Source organism: Homarus americanus, unplaced genomic scaffold (genome assembly GCF_018991925.1).
Source record: "Homarus americanus isolate GMGI-L3 unplaced genomic scaffold, GMGI_Hamer_2.0 scaffold10717, whole genome shotgun sequence".
NCBI lineage: Eukaryota > Metazoa > Arthropoda > Malacostraca > Decapoda > Nephropidae > Homarus > Homarus americanus.
The window spans coordinates 21,828-44,574 of NW_024735444.1; the positions used below are offsets into that span (position 1 = coordinate 21,828).

The 22,747-nt window shown below is 45.3% G+C and overlaps 1 protein-coding gene across 1 annotated transcript in view; it reads left to right on the forward strand.

Moving 5' to 3' along the window:
* Positions 1 to 1,535: 1,535 nt before the first annotated feature.
* LOC121871111 (transformation/transcription domain-associated protein-like) overlaps positions 1,536 to 22,747 on the forward strand; it is a gene marked incomplete at its 5' end in the record, with an annotated part of 56,115 nt that continues 34,903 nt past the window's right edge. The window contains 2 exons of the mRNA XM_042373260.1: positions 1,536 to 1,733; positions 2,158 to 2,352. Coding sequence (XP_042229194.1) covers positions 1,536 to 1,733; positions 2,158 to 2,352 — 393 coding nt within the window. The remainder of the gene's footprint in view (positions 1,734 to 2,157; positions 2,353 to 22,747) is intronic.

Below are 22,747 nucleotides of genomic sequence, written 5' to 3' on the forward strand. Positions count from 1 at the left end.
AAAAAATTTTTACATCACATGTATATTTTACCTAAACTGCGCCTGAATGAATGTAGTATTCTCAGAAATAAATAGTAGTTTTGCTGAAATGTGGTGTATTTCAATGTAAAATAGGATAAAATACATGACGAAAACAAAAGACTTTTCAACCTAACGAAACTATTACTCGTTTAGAGGTCGACCCCCAGTTTTTGCCAAATAATTTGGTCATAAAAACTTGAACTACACACAGGTATATACGATATATATGGACATGGGGGGGGCAAGGTTTTTTAGGGGCAGCAAAAGTACACTGATTTTTAACATTCACGGGTGTGTCTGTTACCTAACCCCCGCGTATGTTAAGGGCCGACTGTACTCAAAATATCGAAACTTCGAGATCTCTCCAGAGCTTCAAAAGGGTGGTATAACTGAAACAAGATTAGGGCAAGAAGGTCATCGTAAATGGCGTCGTACACCCCACTACTGTTCTTGCAATTGGCCCTTACGACCTGGATTTGGGTCCCTAACCCCATCGTAAATCAGGGAGCACCTGTATATGGGAAAAATTTATCAGTTATATTCGTGATTATTGTCTCACATATTTTGCGTTGTTTAATTGTGAAGTTAAAATATATGGGTGTGGGTGACTGCATAAGGCTATTTACAATATTAGGAATGTGGTTAACGAATACGACAGAAAATATCACAGTAAATCAACATACGGCATCCACGTTAATACGGGACTGCCAACCTCTGGCCCCAACGGCATACCAATATTTATCGTCCATGGTCACGTATTGTTTCCCACAGATACTAGTTGTTTTAGCTACTATATAAGTGTAACTAAATGTTTTAAGTCAAACTAGAGTAAAGTAGATGTTCTCCTTTGTCCTCTTAACTCAATAGTCTTCAATATTTGTCTGGTACAATTGGGATGTGCTTCTTCAGCAAGAAGGCCAGGGGGGGGGGGGGTCCACATAAGTCAGACTTTTGGATAAGTTAGACTGATTTAAGCCCCATATAGTGTGACTTAGGGGGGTGTGGGTCATACTGTACTCTATATAATATAAAGTTATGTTTCATTAAACTGTAACAGCAGTTGTTATATGTATACAGCTGCTCCCCGACTTACGACGGGGTTAGGGACCCAAATCCAGGTCGCAAGTCGAAAATGCTTTAATAATACATAAAAAATCTCTTTTTCTTCTCAGCACCACAAACCTCTCACTTTTAAGCTTGCCAGCCATTTTAAAGGGAATTACAAATGAAAATTTTGTTTGTGTACTGACGTTGTGACTCTAAAATACGTAATTTGACAAAATTTTGGTACGACCGAGACAGGTCGTAAGTGCGGGTGGTCGTAAGTCGGGGATGAGCTGTATATATATACTGTATATTATTAACATATACTGTATAGTTTATTTATATCAGTTATTTAGTTAAACCTCCATCTGACAGACCCTTGATATGATGGTCTTTTATCTCTGTACAGTATAGTTTGTTATATGGAGGTTTCTTATCAAATGTCACCCCAGAGCAACCTAACCTAACTTAACCCACAGCAACTGCGCAAGCTGATCCTGGAGATGATCCACCGCCTGCCGAGCAACGAGCAGCTCAAGGTGTACCTGCGGCCGATCCTCTCCCTCATGTTCCGATTGTTGGAGAAAGACAACGAGGAGAATGTGATGGTGTGTCTCAGGATCATTATAGAGCTGCACAAGACCTTCAGACCACAGTTCAGCCCTGAGGTGTGTGTGTGTGTGTGTGTGTGTGGGTGGGTGGGTGGGTGGGTGGGTGGGGATGGTGAGTGTGTGGGTGTGGGTGGGTGGGTGTGGGATGGGTGAGGTGGGTGTGGGTGGGTGGGTGGGTGGGTGGGTGGGTGGGTGGGTGGTGGGTGGGTGTGTGTGTGTGTGTGTGTGTGTGTGTGTGTGTGTGTGTGTGTGTGTGTGTGTGTGTGTGTGTGTGTGTGTGTGTGTGTGTGTGTGTGTGTGTGTGTGTGTGCGTGCGTATGTGTGTCAAGTAAGTGCGTATGCGTGCGTGCGTGCGTGCGTGCGTGCGTGCGTGCGTGCGTGCGTGCGTGCGTGCGTGCGTGCGTGTGTGTGTGTGTGTGAACCCATCCCTTACACCAGGTTAATGTGCCTTGTCATAATATGGTTGTGTTCTCCCTCATAGATCCAGCAGTTTCTTCAGTTTGTCAAGAACATGTACAGAGACTTACCCAACCACATGAACAAGATCTTTGAGCCACGCAGTGTGATACGAGTCAATGACCTTTCTGAGGTGAATGTAGAGGCTCTTCTGCAGGAGACCTTCAGTATAACTCCCATCTACACTGAGAAGAAGTTACAGGATGGCACCTCAATAAATGTAAGTCATGGTTGGAGTCTTATAATAATTAACCTAACCTAACCTAACCTCCCCTCACTTCCTCAGCTTATTTCATGTAATGATTAAATAAATATCAGGTAATAGGTAGTTGGCAGCTATCAAACAGGGAGGTATTAATGCTCGAGAAGATATTATTATTATTATTATTACTACTACTACAGTAGACCCTTGCCATTCGTGAGGGATAGGTTCCAAGAAATGGCGCGAATTGGCAGAATCGCGAGTAGCCACTTATATAATATCTTAGTGCTCTAATATACAGGTCTACCTATACTGTGTGTGAGAAACTTAAGTCACAATACTATACTTACATGTGGAAGTCTGGAGCTTAAGGGAGTGGTGTAGTGTACATAGGGAGACATCTGGTTACTGAAGCATAGGTGGATCATCAGGATCACTGGTGGAAGAGGGTGATGCAGTGGTGGTTGGTGGAGAGGCGGGTGGTGGAGTGGTGCGTGGGCGGGTGGTGGAGTGGTGCGTGGGCGGGTGGTGGAGTGGTGCGTGGGCGGGTGGTGGAGTGGTGCGTGGGCGGGTGGTGGAGTGGTGCGTGGGCGGGTGGTGGAGTGGCGTGTGGCCGGGCGGCAAGTGTTGGGTGGCTGGGAGGAGGAGGGTGGATCGGTGGCGGTAGTAGCTGGTTCTTTCTTGAAAAACACGGCGATTGTTAGTTGTTTCATCTTGACTTTGAGGCCTTTTAACATTTCCTGATAACGAAACAATAATTGGTTGATTCGTCGGACCATCTGAAGGCTGTGTTCCATGGAAGGGTCGTGGTCAACAATGAAATCATTCACCATCTTTACCTGATGAAATAGTTCACCCAAATTGTCCAAGCTCCAACCTTCTTGTTGTAATTCCATAATGTCTTCCTCGGCACTTTTTACCAACTTTTCCAAATCCTCTTCTGTCACATCCTCTCCGTGTCCAACAATCAGCTCTTCCACGTCTTCAGCAGCCATGTCCACAAACCCCTCACCACCCAACTGACGTGCAACACTCACAATGTCATTCACATCCTTTACTATGGATGCGCCAACAACCATTCACTGTCTCTGGTTTGAGTTCATTGCATGCTTCACTGATGTTGGTAATACAGTCCACAATGCTGTACTCCTTCCAACACTTGCTAACATCAAGGTCAGGGTCTGCGTCCATGGCACTACGGATACGACCAAAAGAGTGGCGTGTGTAATATGACTTGAAGGAGGTGCTATTACACCCTGATCGAGAGGCTGGATAAGAGTAGTTATGTTAGGGGGTAGGAACACCACCTCTACACCTGGATGGCTAAACTTTCTGGGTGGCCAGGTGCATTGTCTGTCAATAATAACACCTTGAATTCCATCTTCTGGGAAGCAAGGTATTTTTCCACTTCTGGGACAAAACATTTATGGAACCGGTCCAGGAATGCTTGTACAGTTACCCATGCCTTTTTGTTGGACTGCCTAAACACTGGCAGATGGTTCTTGTATTTACCCTTTAAAGCCTGTTATATTTTTGACGCGACCGCCCCAGTCCCCTTCGTAAATATTCTGGTAAGTTGATAATGTTAAGTTTGTAGATAATCACTCCTGGCTGGTCGTGTACACTCGAGGGTCTAGGGTCTCACGGCAGTTTGTGACTACACTGAGGGTTGTGACTACACTGAGGGTTGTGTGCCACACTGAGGGTTGTGTGCCACACTGAGGGTTGTGACTACACTGAGGGTTGTGTGCCACACCGAGGGTTGTGTGCCACACCGAGGGTTGTGTGCCACACCGAGGGTTGTGTGCCACACTGAGGGTTGTGTGCCACACTCCCCGACTTGTAGGTTCACATTCCCATTTTCAGTTTCAGCACCTCGGCCGGCTGCCTTGGTGTTGATGTGAAGTACGAGGAGGAATACATGACACGTTACGTTTTTACATTATTAGTACTTTAATAATGCTTAACGAAGTAGTTACTTACAGCACCAAACCCACTATACACACAATTATTTACATGAGTGTCGTCGCCTCCGTCGTGATTGGTTCGACGGATTCAGTTTGTTTCACTATTATTGAACCTTATAGAACCATTTTCTTTTAGTGACGAGAGTTAATACTTCTGTGGGATTTTATATTTCCCACAAAGCCCTGGGGTTTGCTGAGCAAGCCAGGCTTGATCATGTGGCCAGTCACATTGCCACAGATGAGCGTCACTGTCCTTGGCTGCCTTGAACCTAGATGCTCACCTCTCCTGCTTGTTTATGTAGGTTCTACCAGACATTTTCTTCCATTATAAACCAGATTCATCAGCATTAAACACTTGCTCTGGTCTATAGCCTTTCTCTTCTATTATGTTCATCATCTTGGCGATAAATACACCTGTGGCTGTGAGGTCAGCTGATGCTGCCTCCCCAGTCAGCTTCACAGTATGGAGAGAGAATCTTTTCTTAAAATTCTTGAACCAACCTTTACTGGCACTAAGAGTTGGTTCACTAGCCCCTTCACCACCTGTTGACTTGAACCAACCTTTACTGGCACTAAGAGTTGGTTCACTAGCCCCTTCACCACCCATTGACTTGAACCAACCTTTACTGGCACTAAGAGTTGGTTCACTAGCCCCTTCACCACCTGTTGACTTGAACCAACCTTTACTGGCACTAAGAGTTGGTTCACTAGCCCCTTCACCACCCATTGACTTGAACCAACCTTTACTGGCACTAAGAGTTGGTTCACTAGCCCCTTCACCACCTGTTGACTTGAACCAACCTTTACTGGCACTAAGAGTTGGTTCACTAGCCCCTTCACCACCTGTTGACTTGAACCAACCTTTACTGGCACTAAGAGTTGGTTCACTAGCCCCTTCACCACCTGTTGACTTGAACCAACCTTTACTGGCACTAAGAGTTGGTTCACTAGCCCCTTCACCACCTGTTGACTTGAACCAACCTTTACTGGCACTAAGAGTTGGTTCACTACTAAGAGTTGGTTCACTAGCCCCTTCACCACCTGTTGACTTGAACCAACCTTTACTGGCACTAAGAGTTGGTTCACTAGCCCCTTCACCACCTGTTGACTTGAACCAACCTTTACTGGCACTAAGAGTTGGTTCACTAGCCCCTTCACCACCTGTTGACTTGAACCAACCTTTACTGGCACTAAGAGTTGGTTCACTAGTTGACTTGAACCAACCTTTACTGGCACTAAGAGTTGGTTCACTATTGACTTGAACCAACCTTTACTGGCACTAAGAGTTGGTTCACTAGCCCCTTCACCACCCATTGACTTGAACCAACCTTTACTGGCACTAAGAGTTGGTTCACTAGCCCCTTCACCACCTGTTGACTTGAACCAACCTTTACTGGCACTAAGAGTTGGTTCACTAGCCCCTTCACCACCTGTTGACTTGAACCAACCTTTACTGGCACTAAGAGTTGGTTCACTAGCCCCTTCACCGCCCATTGACTCGTAAAGATGACCATAAACACTTTCACCCATTTCATGGTTCACGTTGGTGTTGATCGGAACATTTTGCGGTGCCGGTCCTCATGTTCAGTGCTTTCTCTGTTTTCACTATGATCTTGTCTCAAACAACCTGCGTCACTTGCAGGAGCACTCGCTGAACTGAATCAAGAATTGCTTGTTCAGTCTTTTTTATGTACCACACTGGATTCGTTCACACCAAACAGCCGACCAACTGCGGCAGCACTCGTCACTGACTTTTGCCTTTTATGTTTCACTCCACTAGCATCACTAGCACTGACACTAGGCAGTCTTTTAGGGGCCATTTTCACAAAGAAACACTAAAGTTTTGAGAGTAGGACACTGGATGTAGGTCACGGGTACCGGGTGAGGGCACGTGGGGTGACTTGTTGTGCTGAGGGAGAAAGCTCACATGCTAGCCACCCGTGCCACCAGCTGCTTACCACCAATAGTTGAAATCACCAATTGTAAACCTGTGAATGAGAAGGTTCTACAGGTATTATTATTATTATTATTATTATTATTATTATTATTATTATTATTATTATTATTATTATTATTATTATTATTATTATTATTACAGGTTGTACCTCTCTAGTCCGCCATTCTGTGGTCCGGAAACTCCCATGGTCCGGACGATTTTAGTTTGTCCAGTACAGTAGGTAGATAGGCAGCTTTTTTTTTTTTTTTTTTTAACCTGAATTATTATTATTACAGGAGTATTAAATTTTTGCCCCTCAGGCCCCAATGTGGGTCAGTGACCTATGCCCGGGTGGGCTAATCCCCGTAAAAAAAAAAACAACAAAGCCGCGGGAAATTAAGGTTTGTTTACATCCGGCAGTTCGGCTGCTCTCTCTCTCTCTCTGCTTGTCTATACAGAGTACAACATTTAACCCTTCAATATATATGAGCAGTAAATAAGTATTGCTTTCATATTCTTATGTAGAGTAATGACGATATATTTTCACATGTACGCACTTACATACGAGCAGTCTCACTTTTTTTTCTTTACCATTAATGGTTAGCTACTTATATTGTTCCATTTATTAACATTAAATAACATTACTTCAAACAACCATATTAATTTTTTTTTTTACATTAATTTTACTACAGCTACAATCAGGGTCTTATTTTCTTCAGTTTTATATGTAGAACCAATCAGTGACTGGTTTTGTAAGCATTAATGAAAACAATGCCGGCAGCCGTCTCGTCTCCTTGTGTGTTTTAATATTCTATGTATTATTAATGAATTGTATTGCTCATTTTGCACACACAAACATTAATTCAATCAAAAAGACATTCAGTAATAAACAATAATGAATCCTTTGAACATAAGAGAAATGGCGCTGTTTAATAATAATAATAATAATAATAATAATAATGAACGGTTTATTGAAAAAGTTCTGCAGCCCGAAGGCTGAAAATATACATTGGACATAAATGACTTATTACATACATTGGTGGTTTAACAAAAGCCTTCATTAGAGAAAGGTAAAGGAACATACAGTGAACATACAGATTAATGTAGGATTGTACGTGTTGAACAGCAAACACGTAGTGTAGTAACTCCCTCCCAGATGGTGTTAGGAGGGACCTCACGTGATGTAGTAGTTCCCTCAGATGGTGTTATGAGGGACCACGTGGTGTAGTAATTCCCTCACAGTTGGTGTTATGAGGGACCTGACGTGGTGTAGTAATTCCCTCACAGATGGTGTTATGAGGGGCCTCACATGGTGTAGCAATTCCCTCACAGATGGTGTTATGAGGGACCTGACGTGGTGTAGTAATTCCCTCACAGATGGTGTTATGAGGGACCACGTGGTGTAGTAATTACCTCACAGATGGTGTTATGAGGGGCCTCACGTGGTGTAGCAATTCCCTCACAGATGGTGTTATGAGGGACCTGACGTGGTGTAGTAATTCCCTCACAGATGGTGTTATGAAGGACCACGTGGTGTAGTAATTACCTCACAGATGGTGTTATGAGGGACCTACGTGGTGTAGCAGATGGTGTTATGAGGGTCCTCACGTGGTGTAGCAATTCGCAGATGGTGTTATGAGGGGCCTCACGTGGTGTAGTAATTCCCTCACAGATGGTGTTATGAGGGGCCTCACGTGGTGTAGCAATTCCCTCACAGATGGTGTTATGAGGGGCCTCACGTGGTGTAGTAATTCCCTCGCAGATGGTGTTATGAGGGACCACGTGGTGTAGTAATTACCTCACAGATGGTGTTATGAGGGTCCTCACGTGGTGTAGCAATTCCCTCACAGATGGTGTTATGAGGGACCTGACGTGGTGTAGTAATTCCCTCACAGATGGTGTTATGAGGGACCTGACGTGGTGTAATAATTCCCTCACAGATGGTGTTATGAGGGGGCCTCATGTGGTGTAGTAATTCCTTCACAGATGGTGTTATATGAGTGAGGTTTGGTCCCAGGCCTTCCTATCGTAGACGGATTAACACATCGCTGGTTGTTGTTGGGTCTCACGGGCCGTTATCACTGGGTACCTGGGACCTCACTGTGTGAAGCCTAACTTGGGTACGACTGTTAATGTTGAGTTGTTCTCACTGACTTAAGCACTGTTCACCACTGTTCACCTCTGTTTAACATTGGTTCCATTCCTTTCCTAAATGAAATTGTAACTTCTGGCGAGAACTTGTTGATATTCCGGTGGGGAGGAGGGTTCAGGGGAAGGGGTTGGTATGGGCCAACTTAACAGTTGATCTGGCTGCTCCGAGAGGAGCGCCAGGTACGTCTTGACCCTTCGGTCGTCTGAACGTTGGTGAGCCGTTCAAACCCGTCGAAATTCGAGTTTCCGCCGTCAAAATTTTTTATTTTTTTTTTGTGTTCCAATAAAAAACATTGAATTAAAAACTCGAGAAATTTGAGAAGCTTCTGTACGACATATGTCTTCAAAGAGACCATGAAGCAGAGAAAGTGGTGCTAGTGCTTCCAAGCGTAAGCACAAGTCACTATCTATCCAGGAAAAGGGTGAATTTCCATGGTCCGGCACCGGTCGGTCCCGAGGTTGCCGGACTAGAGAGGTACAACCTGTATTGTTGTTGTTCTTCTCATTATTACTGTATTGTTACCGTATATCTCGGCCTACAAGACGGAATTTGAACAAAAAAAATCAGCCCAAAGTTAGGGGGTCGTCTTAAGCACCAGAGATAAAATTCTTGCCTCTTAAATATTGCGGTTTAGCGTGTCAAGAGTGGTGATGGAAACCTGGTAAACCACTCACAAGGTCCTACCACTAATTATTTTATACTGATACTTACGTTTGGGAAGCTGGATTAAAATGAAGATTACCGGTATATTAAAATAATAAAAATGTATTATAAACCTGTCTAACATACCGTAAAACAACAATATACCCCGGTAATAAACACAGTTGCTATCATCACCCCCCCCCCATTTGCCAGTGACAAGAAAGGGAAAGTGACCTTGACTGTGACCGCCTGTGGCTATTTTTAGCCGTCCTTGTGTTCGGAGGTGGTCAGTAATGCATATCTGTATATTTACTGATCATAATACTTATCTCCTATAAATAATTAATTTAAAATTTATTTTTTTACAAAGAATATTCAGTAAATGACTGAGTTAATTCTTGAAACTACCGACAGTGGTAAATTTAGGATGAGAATGATGAACAGAAGTCACGTCATAGATTCGAGTTTGGTCCTTAATGATCACCATAAATTTCTGGTCAACTTCACCTACCAGGTGAAGTTGACCAACAAGTATATAAATTAAAGAAAATACTTGCAGTGTGTTTAATGTATTACAGTATATTATAAATAAATAAATAAACAAATAAATTGGCAAATCTATTTCAAGTAAATGGAAATATTTTACTCACACCAACATTAGTTCCAGTTGAATAATTGATGCTTAAGTGAGTCACTAGTGTACACCAGCCGGTATAATTTGATGCCAATACTTGAAGTGAATTGGCATTATTTTAAATAACCAACCATAAATAAATGGAAAAAAGATCAAAGGTGAGAAACATTATATTGTATGTATGTTGTGTTGTCAAAGGAAGAGAAACAATTGAAACTCTGCAATTGTGTGTAAATGAGGCAGAAAGATAGATCAGCAACCTAAGACTTGGTCACAATTTTTGTGATGCCATATGGAAGTAGGGTCTACCATTAGACAATACTGTACATTGTGCTTCCAATATCTTCCCAGGCGGTAGTATCTCCCTGTTTGGTAGCTGCCTAAAACTTTTAGTAATATTACTTTGATACAACATGATAAATTAGACAAACAATGAAAATAAACAAACAAAAGTTATTTACCAAGACCTCTCTGAGAACAGAGGGATGGAGGAGGAAGGAAGGAGGTTGAGATAAGATGGCTATTTATAGCCTGTCTTTGTGTAGGAAGTCGACCACACTAGAAATAATTAATTTTATTATGGCAGTGTTGTGAGGATGTGTGAGGTTGTGGTAGTGTTGTGAGGATGTGTGAGTGGTGTGGGAGGTTGTGGTAGTGTTGTGAGGATGTGTGAGTGGTGTGGGGGGTTGTGGTAGTGTTGTGAGGATGTGTGAGTGGTGTGGTGGAGGTTGTGGTAGTGTTGTGAGGATGTGTGAGTGGTGTGGGGGTTGTGGTAGTGTTGTGAGGATGTGTGAGTGGTGTGGGGGTTGTGGTAGTGTTGTGAGGATGTGTGAGTGGTGTGGGGATTGTGGTAGTGTTGTGGAGGAGTGATATGATGTGGGTGTGTGTGGGAGGTTGTGGTAGTGTTGTGAGGATGTGTGTGTGTGTGTGGGGATTGTGGTAGTGTTGTGAGGATGTGTGAGTGGTGTGGGGATTGTGGTAGTGTTGTGAGGATGTGTGAGTGGTGTGGGAGGTTGTGGTAGTGTTGTGAGGATGTGTGAGTGGTGTGGGGGATTGTGGTAGTGTTGTGAGGATGTGTGAGTGGTGTGGGGGATTGTGGTAGTGTTGTGAGGATGTGTGAGTGGTGTGGGGGATTGTGGTAGTGTTGTGAGGATGTGTGAGTGATGTGGGGGGGTTGTGGGAGTGAGTCATAACCACACACCACCCTCAACACACTACCTCTTTCCTGCATCACCATCCAACACTACCAACGTGCAACACACCTGGTCACCTCTACATTATTAACACCTATACTGGAGTTGATTGGGATCAGGTGCTGTGTACATCGATGTATTTCTGCCCCTGACACTGAATACGTCATCAACCTCTAGGGTCCAGGATAATATTAAGCCCTGGCACGGTGACTCCTCTCTCTTAAAATGCATTAAGGTGATTGAATTTGGCGTCATCTAATCCCTAACTTCATAATGGAGTTGTCAAGGCTTCACTGTAATTACAATCTCCAGTTTTTTAGTTTCGTTTATTCAACTGGTATTATATCTACATGTACAGTTAACCCTCACTTTACGCGGTTAATGTAACCCGCAGGGTCCCGCGTAAAGTGAGAAACGTGTAAAGTGAATAACATAACATATGGGATTAATTGAAATAGAGTCCGGGCCGACCCCCAAACTCCACTTTTTGACGACACACAACTATGTTGTAGTAAAAATTTTATCTTAACTTTATGATGGTATGAAAAAACAAGTAATATAGAAGAGGTTAGGTTAGGAAAAATAAAGGTTAACATAGGAAAAATAAAGGCTAGGTTAGAAAAACTAAAAGTTAGGTGGAACACTTACGGTGGTAGAAGAGATGGGTCGGCATACGGGGATGGAGGCTGGTTCCGAGGCAGAGGGCAGATTACTGGCCCTCAGGTGAATCACCATTACTAGGTGAATCACCATCACTGTCACTTACAGTTGTCAGGGCTTCCCTGACAAATCCCTCAAAGTCATCTTCACTGTCACTATCACTGGCTTGGGCTGGCTGTGGTGGGTTGCGGGCGAAGAACTCGGTTATGCTTTTTTGACGGCTGGTGTTTATGTTGTCGTGATACACCTTGATGTACGGCTCCATAGCCTGCACCAGCCGGGTATGGAAGACTTCATAGCGGTCATCGTCATTGTCGCGGGAAAGGAAGGACTTCATCTTCTCTGCACACTCCATGGCACCCTTAATATCACTATGACTTAAACTGTGTTCTTCGGAGAATGACGCACCTTCTTCCTCCTCTTCACTGACGTGATCTTCTTCCAACATCTCGTCGGCAGTCACTTCAGGATCTCTGATCACCTCCAGGATGTCGTCGTTGGTGGTCTCGGAGAAGCCTGGAACTGTAACAGTCTGCGCAGCTTCTCTGGCAAGGTCCACTGCTACTGCAACAGTCTGAACCTCACCAGTCACAGATTGACTCCTCCTCTCATCTGGTATTCCATGCAACACATGTCTCCATGCGTGACGAATTGTAGCAATAGACAGCTGATCCCATGACTCCACCAAGAAGTCCACAGCTTTCTTGATGTTAAATACTCTCCAGAATTGTTTGAACAGTATTTTTTGCTGTGCCAACTGTTGATCCTCATCTTCTTCGCTCTTGCTATCGGTGGTGGTGTCACTCAGGTTACGCAACTCTTCCCTGGTGTTGGTGTAGTCATTCAGGAGTTTGAATTTTTTTGTTGAGAATGCAGCTTTTACATTACAGATTAACTCTTGGTCCATGGGTTGTAATATAGACGTAGTGTTGGGAGGAAGGAAGACCACTTTTACGTTGGGGTGACGATCTAACAGTAGGGGCGAGTGTCCTGGTGCGTTGTCCAGCAGCAACAAAATCTTGAATGGCACATTCTGTCGCTCACAGAATTTCTTTACATTGGGAACAAAACAGTCATCAAACCAGGAGAGGGACAGTGTAGAGAACATCCACGCCTTAAGTGCGGTCAGCCAGTGGACATTTAGCTTGGTCATGTCCATGGTTTTGTAGGCGTGCGGCTTGCTTGCTGTGTGGATCACCGATAACTTGAGCTTACAGGTACCGGAGGCATTGGTGGTAAACAGGACGGTGATGCGTTCCTTCTGCATCTTCCGGCCCCGAATCCTGCTGGCATTCTTTACAACGAAGGACTTGGAAGGTAGCTTTTTCCAGAAAAGACCAGATTCGTCAGTGTTAAACACCTGGTCGTCACTGTACTGTCCTTCCTCCATAATCTCACGTAAAAACGGAGGAAATTCCCTAGCCGCAGCACGGTCAGCACTCGCTTCTTCACCACCAATGTTTATATTGGTGATCTTGTTCCGGATCTTAAACCTCTGTAACCACCCAGAGGAAGCATTAAAGGGTTTGGGCTCTGTAGTTCCCATCTTTCGTGCCACTGCACTGTACAGTTCATGTGCGTAGTCCTTAACAGAGCGCGTGTCGACCGCCATGTTCCGTCGCGCCTGATGCACCAAGTACCTCACAAGTAATTTTTCTGTCTTGAGAAGCACCTGGTTGTGAAAATACTTGATCATAGAAGCACCTGTAGACTTTGTGATCTTCATGTGCTCCTTTATCTTGGCTGCATCCTTCTTTATTGTTCGAATCGTAGATTCATTCACACCATGCTGGTGCGCCAAATCAACCTGCCTTGTTCCTTTCTCCAACTCTTGGATGATGGTATACTTCACCTCGTAGCTTAAGGAACGTCGTGTCTTCTTTGGCTTAGTGCCGCTGGGTCCAGGTAAGGAAAGGTTTCTCTCTGGGGGTGGTGGTCCGGCTGAAGCCATTTTACGGAACAATGGATGCGCGTTTACAAGGTGTGGCCTTGAGGGATGAAACTGCCGCGGCTAGGTCAAGCGTCGTCTTTCCTCCCTCCCTCCCTCCCCCCCCCGGGTGGACACGTCATAATGCTTTAAGCCAATTACAGCTAGTAGCAGAGGGGGGTAGGGATGCATGGCCAATCACAGTCCGATACGTCATATGACGTCAGTGATAACGCAACAAAGACACACACTGCGCAACCTTACCGCGCGGCTTGCCCAAGCGGAGGGAGGAGGAGGGAGAGGCGAGGAGCACAGGCAGGCAGGCGGGTGGGTGGCGGGTGGGGCGAATCTAAAAATAGCGTCGCGCCGGACACTCTCCGCGTAATGGGGTTCACGTACCGCGTAATGTGAGCACGTTAGGTTCTGGCAAGGCACCGCGTAAACGTGAAAACGCGGAATGCGGGACCGCGTAAAGTGAGGGTTAACTGTATATTATTTCGCTGTACTGTATAATAAAGTGTTTATAAAGAAAACAAAATGCCTTTAACAAGAATTATTTAACCAGACGTGGACATTTCTTTTTGTAAAGTCATATGTAGTATGAAATACAATATTTCAGTATATGAGTGTCATGTTGAGATGGGAGTGGTGACATTAGTGGGGCAGCTAAATGCAATTTTTCAAGAGAATCATGAAAATGGTGGTACAAGCACCAAATTTGGCATGGTAATTCTCTAATGGTTACTACTCAAGTCTGCCTGATTGGCCATTTAAAAATTCAAGATGGCGACCATTTTTCAAGATGGCCGCCATATTAACCTTCAAAAGTTGATTTTTCTTGTAGAAATTGATGTAGTTGGTCAATCTGGGTGATGTTGGTGTCGATATGTATGTTGTCAAGCATGCTCAGATGATTTTTTTATAGTTTTAAGTCCATTGTAACATTTTTATCCACATAAAATAACACTTTTAGTAAAAAATATAACATAAAAGAACTTACTAAAAAAAAGTACGGTAAACAGTGGGAACACAGTCCCACCACCGAGACGAGGGAACACAGTCCCACCACCGAGACGAGGGAACACAGTCCCACCACCGAGACGAGGGAACACAGTCCCACCACCGAGACGAGGGAACACAGTCCCACCACCGAGACGAGGGAACACAGTCCACCACCACGTCCCACCACGGCGAGGGAACACAGTCCACCACCGAGCGAGGAACACAGTCCCAAAGTAGGAACACAGTCCCACCACGGAGCGAGGAACACAGTCCCACAGGCACACAGTCCACCACGAGACGAGGGAACACAGTCCCACCACCGAGACGGGGGAACACAGTCCCACCACGAGACGGGGAACACAGTCCCACCACCGGGAGACACAGTCGAGAACACAGTCCCACCACCGAGACGCAGGAACACAGTCCCACCACCAGGAGACGAGGGAAACAGTCCCACCACGGGAGGAACACAGTCCACCACCGAGACGAGGGAACACAGTCCCACCCGGGACGAGGAACACAGTCCCACCACCGGGCGAGAACACAGTCCCACCGAGGAGAGGAACACAGTCCACCACCGAGCGCAGGGACACAGTCCCACCACGAGACGAGGGAACACAGTCCCACCACCGAGACGAGGGAACACAGTCCCACCACCGGTAGGGAACACCCCACCACCACCGGTCCACCACGCAGGGAACACAGTCCCCACCACCACCACGAGGGAACACAGTCCCCCACCGAGACGAGGAACACAGTCCCACCACGAGCGGGAACACTCCCACCAACACGAGTCCCACCACCGAGGTCCACCACGAGGGAACACAGTCCCACCACCCGAGGAACACAGTCCCACCACAGGGGTCACCAGTAACACAGTCCACCACCGAGACGAGGGAACACTCCACCACCGGGGCGAGGAACACAGTCCCACCACCGGCGAGGGACACACAACAAGGAACCACCACCGAGACGAGGGAACACAGTCCACTGGGACGAGGGAACACAGTCCCACCACCGAGAGGGAACACTCCACCACGAGACGCAGGGAACACAGTCCACCACGAGACGAGGGCGAGACGAGGGACACAGTCCCACCACCGAGGGCGAGGGAACACAGTCCCACCACCGAGACGAGGGCACAGTCCCACCACGAGGGCGAGGAGGAACACAGTCCCACCACCCCGAGAGACGAGGGACACACCACCACCGAGACGTAACACAGTCCCACCACCGAGACGAGGGAACACAGTCCCACCACCACCGGAACACAGGACGAGGTAACACAGTCCCACCACGAGACGAGGGAACACTCCCTGCGAGACGGGGAACACAGTCCCACCATCAGACTTCCACCACCGAGACGAGGGAACACAGTCCCACCACCGAGAGGGAACATCCCACCACTGGGGAACACAGTCCCACCACGAGACGAGGGAACACAGTCCCACCACCGACGCCACGAGGGGGAACTGTGAGACGAGAGGGAACACAGTCCCGCCACCGAGACGAGGGAACATAGTCCGCCACCGAGACGAGGAGGGAACACAGTCCCGCAATCGAGACGAGGGAACACTCTTCACCATCAGACGAGGGAACACTCCCACCATCGAGACGGGGAACACAGTCCTACCACTGAGACGTAGGTAACACAGTCCTACCATCGAGACGCAGGGAACACAGTCTCACCACCGGAGACGTAGGGAACACAGTCCTACCCCACTGGAGATTTAGGGAACACAGTCTCACCCCCACCAGTCCCGCCTACCAGCACGAGGGGAACACAGTCCCGCCACCGAGACGGAACACTCCCACCACCGAGACTAGGGAACACAGTCCCGCCACTGAGACCCACCACCGGTGAGAACACTCCCACCAATTTGGTGATTCCAGGGAACACTCCCACCATAGACGGAACACTCCCACCACCGAGACGAGGGAACTGAGACAGTCCCACCACCATCGAGACGAGGGAACACGTCCCACCACCGAGAGGGAACACAGTCCCACCACCGAGACGTCTCACTACATCAGGTAGGGAACACAGTCCTACTTACTGAGACGTAGGTAACACAGTCTCACTTCACTGAGACGAGGTAAATACCAGTCCTAATCTGACGAGGGAACACAGTCCCACCACAGACGAGGGAACACAGTCCCACCACCGAGGACGTCCCACCACCAGGTAAACACAGTCCCACCACTGAGACGAGGTAACACAGTCCCACCACTTAGGGAACACAGTCCCACCACCGAGACGAGGGAACACCCACCACTTGAGACGACATAGCCCCACCAATGGTGACGAGGGAACACTCCGTAGGAACACTCCCACCCGAGACGGTAGGAACACCACCACTGAGACGAGGGGACGAGGGAACACAGTCCCACCAACGGTGACGAGGGAACACTCCCCGCCAATGAGACGAGGGAACACTCCGCCATCGGACGGAGGAACACAGTCCCACCACCGAGACGAGGAACACCCCAACCAATGGTGGCCTAGGGAACACTCTCGATCGAAATGAGGGAACACTCTCGCCACGCAGGAGACAATTTAGACGTAGGTAATCGAGACAGTCCTACGAGGTAACCAGTCCTACCACAAGGGGAACACTCGCCACCGAGACTAGGGAACACGAGGGAATGAGACATCAGGATGAGGGAACACTCCCGCCACCGAGACGAGGGAACACTCCCGCCACCGGTCGTCTCGTGTGAAGCAAGCATATAAATTAAAGAAAATACTTGCAGTGTGTTTAATATGTTACAGTATATTATAAATAAATAAATAAACAAATAAATCAGTAAATCCATTTCAAGTAAATGGAAAAATTTTACTCGACACCGACATTAGTTCCAGTTACCGGTAAATAGCAGACGCTTCAGTGATGTCACTAGTGTTTACACTACACCAGCGGGTAACATTTGATGACATTACTTGAAGTGAATTGGCCTTATTTAAAAAAAACCAAGGATGGTTGGTAGAGGACTACTGAGTCAGTGGGTAAGTGTCACATTTGGGGTACTGGTCTTATACAGCGAATAGAGCTCAAAAGCTACTTTTTAAATGGAAATTTGGGGGGGCCGTCTTATGCACCCCGACGCCTTATAGGCCGAGATATACGGTATTGTTATTATTTTTATTATTATTATTATTATTATTATTATTATTATTATTATTGTTATTGTTATTGTTATTATTATTATTGTTATTTTATTATTATTATTATTATTATTATTATTATTATTATTATTATAATTATATTACAGTGGTCCCTCGGTTAACGAGCACAATTCTTTCTAGAAGGTTGCTTGTTAACCGAAAAACTCGTTAACTGAAACCATTGTTTCAATGGGTTTTTGGGTAATTGGTTCCAGCTCACCGAAAATTGCCTAAAGTCAACAAAAAAACGTAGTAAAGTACACTTACTTTGAGGTGTGTATGTAGAAGGCTCCTGGATGATGATGATGATGTGAATTTGAAGTGGGAGGTGGAGAAGGAGAAGGGAGAAGAGAAGGAAGTGGAGGTGGAGGAGAAGCATTTTACCGCTTCTTGGAAGGTGAGTCACCTTCCATGAAAATGTCAGGAACCTCTGGACTGACAGATTCTCCAGCAGGAACATCCTCTCTCCTTCTTGAAGTGGAAGGCTGAGGGCTAGCATCTTGTTCCCTCTGCCTTTAACTGAAGAAAGTGTCAATTTTGGTCTGTGGGGCATCTCTCCTCCTCATCATTAACTGATGTTTGAAGGAGACCATTGTGTCCTCAACATTACACAAACCAAGTTCTGCTTTTTCCACATCTGGGTGCCTTGAAGCCAGTTTCCTGAACTTCTCCCAGTAGTGAACAACATCTTTCAAATGTGAAGTAGACATATGGTCATCACTTTCCGTTTCCTCCTCACCACTGTCAGCCTCTAACATCTCATCCAGTTGCTGCAAGTCATCTGGAGTAAGTTCCTCCTCAGGAGACATCACAAGCTCTTCTACATCATCCTCCTCCACTTCAAGGCCCAATGACTGACCAATGGACACAATCTCCTGGTCCAACTCTGTTTCATCCTGAAATCCCTCAAAATCATGGACTACTGATGGCCACAGTGCTTTCCATGAAGAATTGAGGGTTCTAGTGGAGACTTCTTGCCATGAGGACACAATCAATTTTACAGCCTCCAGGATGTCAAACTGTGTCTTCCAGAACTGTGCCAGTATTAGTTCAGGATCAGTGGAAGTTGCCTGATGACACCTCCTGAACATTTTCTTCATGTACAACTTCTTGAAGTTGCTGATCACATTCTGGTCCATTGGCTGTATGATTGATGTAGTGTTGGGAGGCAAAAATAACACTTTAACAAAGTCAAATTGAGACTCCAAAGTGCTGGCAAGTTGAGGGTCATGACCAGGGGCATTATCCATGAGGAGAAGAGCCTTTAAAGGGAGTTTATTGGTGGGTAGGTTGCTCTTCACAGAAGGGCAAAACACCTTAACAGCCCATTCATTAAAGAGCTGTCTTGTCACCCATGCCTTACGGTTGGACTTCCAATAAACTCCAAGCCGTCCTCTTACCACTTTTTGTTGCTTGAACACCCTGGGGTTCTCAGAGTGGTAGACAAGCATAGGCTTCAGTCGGAAATCCCCTGAAGCATTGGCACCAAGCAATATAGTGAGACGGTCTTTCATGGGTTTATGCCCAGGTAAAGAGGCTTCATCTCTGGTGATGAATGTTCTTTTGGGCATCTTTTTCCAGAACAGCCCAGTTTCGTCCACATTGCACACTTGCTGTGGAAGATAATTTTCTGTATCCATCAGTTCTTTAAACTCCACTAAAAACTTTGCTGCCCCTTCCTTATCAGCACTGGCAGCCTCACCATGCCTAACTACACTAAATATGTCACTTCTTTTCTTAAATTTTTTGAACCAGTCCTTGCTGGCCCTAAAACCTTCAAAGTCTGTGCCTGAAGAACCAGGTTGATCTGTCTTTAAATGTTCGTATATTGCCCTGGCTCTTTCACAAATAAATTCAGTAGAAACTGAATCACCTTTCATCTGTTTTTCCCTAATCCAGATGAGAAGTAACCTGGTAGATTTGTCTCTCACTTTCACTTCCTTGAATTTGTCTTTCTGTGCAAGAATTGTCGACACAGTTGATGTCGACACGCCATATTCTTTGCATAGCACATTTGTTCAAATGCCCTCTTCATATTTTTTAATAATTTCCTTCTTAACTTGGATTGAAATCGCTTTTCTAGATTTCTTAGGCCCCATGCTGGATTCAAACACAATCTCAACACGTGATATTTTAAGTTTAATTGCTGTAAATAAAGAATATTTTCTTTAAATTAACACTGCACTGCGCTATATATTGTCAATATGTAAAATAAATTTCAAAATGACCAATAATTTGTTTGAAAACACAGAAAAAAGCATTTAGTTGAAGAGAGTCTCAAGCAAGATGTTACCTCCACTGAAAAGACAGAGACTGACGCCTGTTAGGTGTGTTGACAGGCTGTTTGGCGCGCATAAAACTAGTTTCCTGTATTTCAATTATGTTCAATAATTGTTAAAATGACTTAAAAATTTAATATTAGACTTTTAAAATTATTGAATAGTATAAACTTCATGATATTTACTAAATTGGTAAGGAATATAAGCCCTAGAACTGATAACTGTATTGGCGGACTAATACTACAGCTGGTGGACCGCCAAATGCAAGCGATAACATGTTGAGGTCGGCTCGTAAGAAACTCGTTAATCGAGGGATTGCTCGTTAACCGAAGTTAAGAATCTTTTGGAAGGTAAATCGTTAACCGAGGCGTTCGTTAACTGAGGGATCACTGTATTATAATTATTATTATTATTATTATTATTATTAATACTACACCTTTTTACATATCCATTGAGTCATTGTTACATAACTATTTGACAATTTTCATAACCGAATGACAGAACACATATCGAATGACAATCTAAAATAACTGTTGGTGGTATGTCATTCTCCAATTGTTACATTCTCAAACTATATGTAGACTGTCGGTTTATTGTTCACGTCTGTCAACTTCATAACTTATGTCAATCATTTCCGTTAGCATGAACGAACAGTTATTTTAGATTGTCATTCGAAATGTGTTCTGTCATTCGGTTATGAAAATTGTCAAATAGTTATGTAACACTGTCTCAACGGATATGTGAAAAGGTGTATTATTATTATTTTATTATTATTATTATTATTATTATGTTATTATTATTATTATTATTATTATGTTATTATTATTATTATTATTATTATTATTATTATTATTATTATTATTATTATTATTATTACTACAGTATAGTCTGGTTTTACGTGGTTAATTAAACCCATGGAGGTCCGCGTAGAAAGCGAAACACGTAAATAATATAACAGAACCTATGGGATTAGTTGAAATAGAGACTGGGCTGACCACCAGACTACCCTTTTTCTGGCTGTCGCCGACAGTACTGTACATTGTAGTAAAAATAACATCTTAATTTTATGATGGTATGCTTGTGATGGTATGGACACACAATTAATATATATGAGAAATATCAATAATATTAGTTTTTTAACACTTACGTTAGTAGAAGAGATGGCTGGGCACACGGGGATGGGGGGTTGGTTCCGAGGCAGAGGGCAGATTATTAGCCCTTACCTGTCGCTCTATCCACCACAGAGGCTAGCAGGGCCTCCTAGTCAAACCCCTCGAAGTCCACATCCTCACTCTCACTGACTTGGGGTGGCTGTGGTGGTTGGCGGGTGAAGAACTCGGTGATGTTTTGTTGACGGCTAGCATTGATGTGGTCGTGATACAGCTGAACATAGGGCTCCAGGCATTTCAAAGATGGTTATTAGACACTTCATAGCGATGATTGACTGGGTCTTTGGCAAGGATGAGCTTCATTTTCTCAGCTAACTCAATGACCTCCTTCACATCATCATGTGTTAGTTTCTGCTCTTGTTGTTCTGTAACACCTCACTGCTCACTGATGTCATCATCTTCCAACATCTCGTCGGCAGTCACCTCAGGTTGCCTGATTACCTACAGGATGTCATTGTTGGTGGTCTCGGAGAAGCCTGCGGCTCTAACACTTTGTGCAGCCTCTCTTGCATTCTCCAATGTCACAGCAACAGACCAGCTCACCAGCTACCGCTTGCCTCTGCCTCCTACCTGGGATACCCTCCAACACATGTCGCCACGCATGACGAATCGTTGCCACAGACAGCTGCCCCCAAGCCTCCACCAAGAATTTAACAGCCTTCTTCACATTAAACAGTTTCCAGAACTGCTTGACTCGCACTTCATGGTCCGCCAGATCTTGTTCGTGTTCCTCGCTCTCACTGTCGGTGCCACTCTCTAAGTTTTGCAGTTCATCCTTGGTGTTGGTGAAGTCGTTCAGGAGCCGAAACTTCTTGGCGGAGAAAGCAGCCTTCACTTTGCAAATCAACTCCTAATCCACGGGCTGGATTAATGACTTAGTGTTGGGAGGAAGGAAGACCACTTTTACGTTGGGGTGACGATCCAGCAAAAGGGGCGAGTGTCCTGGTGCGTTATCGAGGAGCAACGAAATGTTGAATGGCACATTATTTTCCACGCAGAATTTCTTGACAATCAGGAACGAGACAGTTGTCAAACCAGGTGAGGGACAGACCAGAGAACATCCACGCCTTCCCTGAGGTTAGCCAGTGGACATTTAACTTGCTCATGTCCATATTCTTGTAGGCATGTGGCTTGCAGGCTTTGTGGATCACAGACAACTTCAGCTTAGCAGTGCCGGAGGCATTGGTGGTGAACAGTACGGTGATGCGCTCCTTCTGCATTTTGCGCCCCCGACACTTGCTCGCAGACTTGACTGCGAAGGTCTTGGATGGCAATTTCTTCCAGTACAACCCTGATTCATCCATATTGAACACTTGTTCGTCGGTGTACTGTCCTTCCTTTATAATTTTCCGTAAAAATCCGGGAAAATTCATGGCGGCAGCCCGGTCGGCACTTGCTCCTTCTCCGACTATCTCAATATTCGTGATCTTGTTGCGTCGTTTAAAACCTTGCAGCCACCCAGCGGAAGCAGTGAAGGGCTTGGGCTCTGCAACTCCCATTTTTCTTGCCACTGATTTGTAGAGTTCTCGGGCGTAGTCCTGCATTGCCCGAGTGTCGACCACCATGTTCCTTCTTGACTGACGAATAATGTAGTTTACCAACAAGCTCTCGCTCTTCAGCAGCACCTTATTGTGGCAATATTTCACCAGCGAGGCACCTACAGACTTGGTAATGTTCATGTGTTCA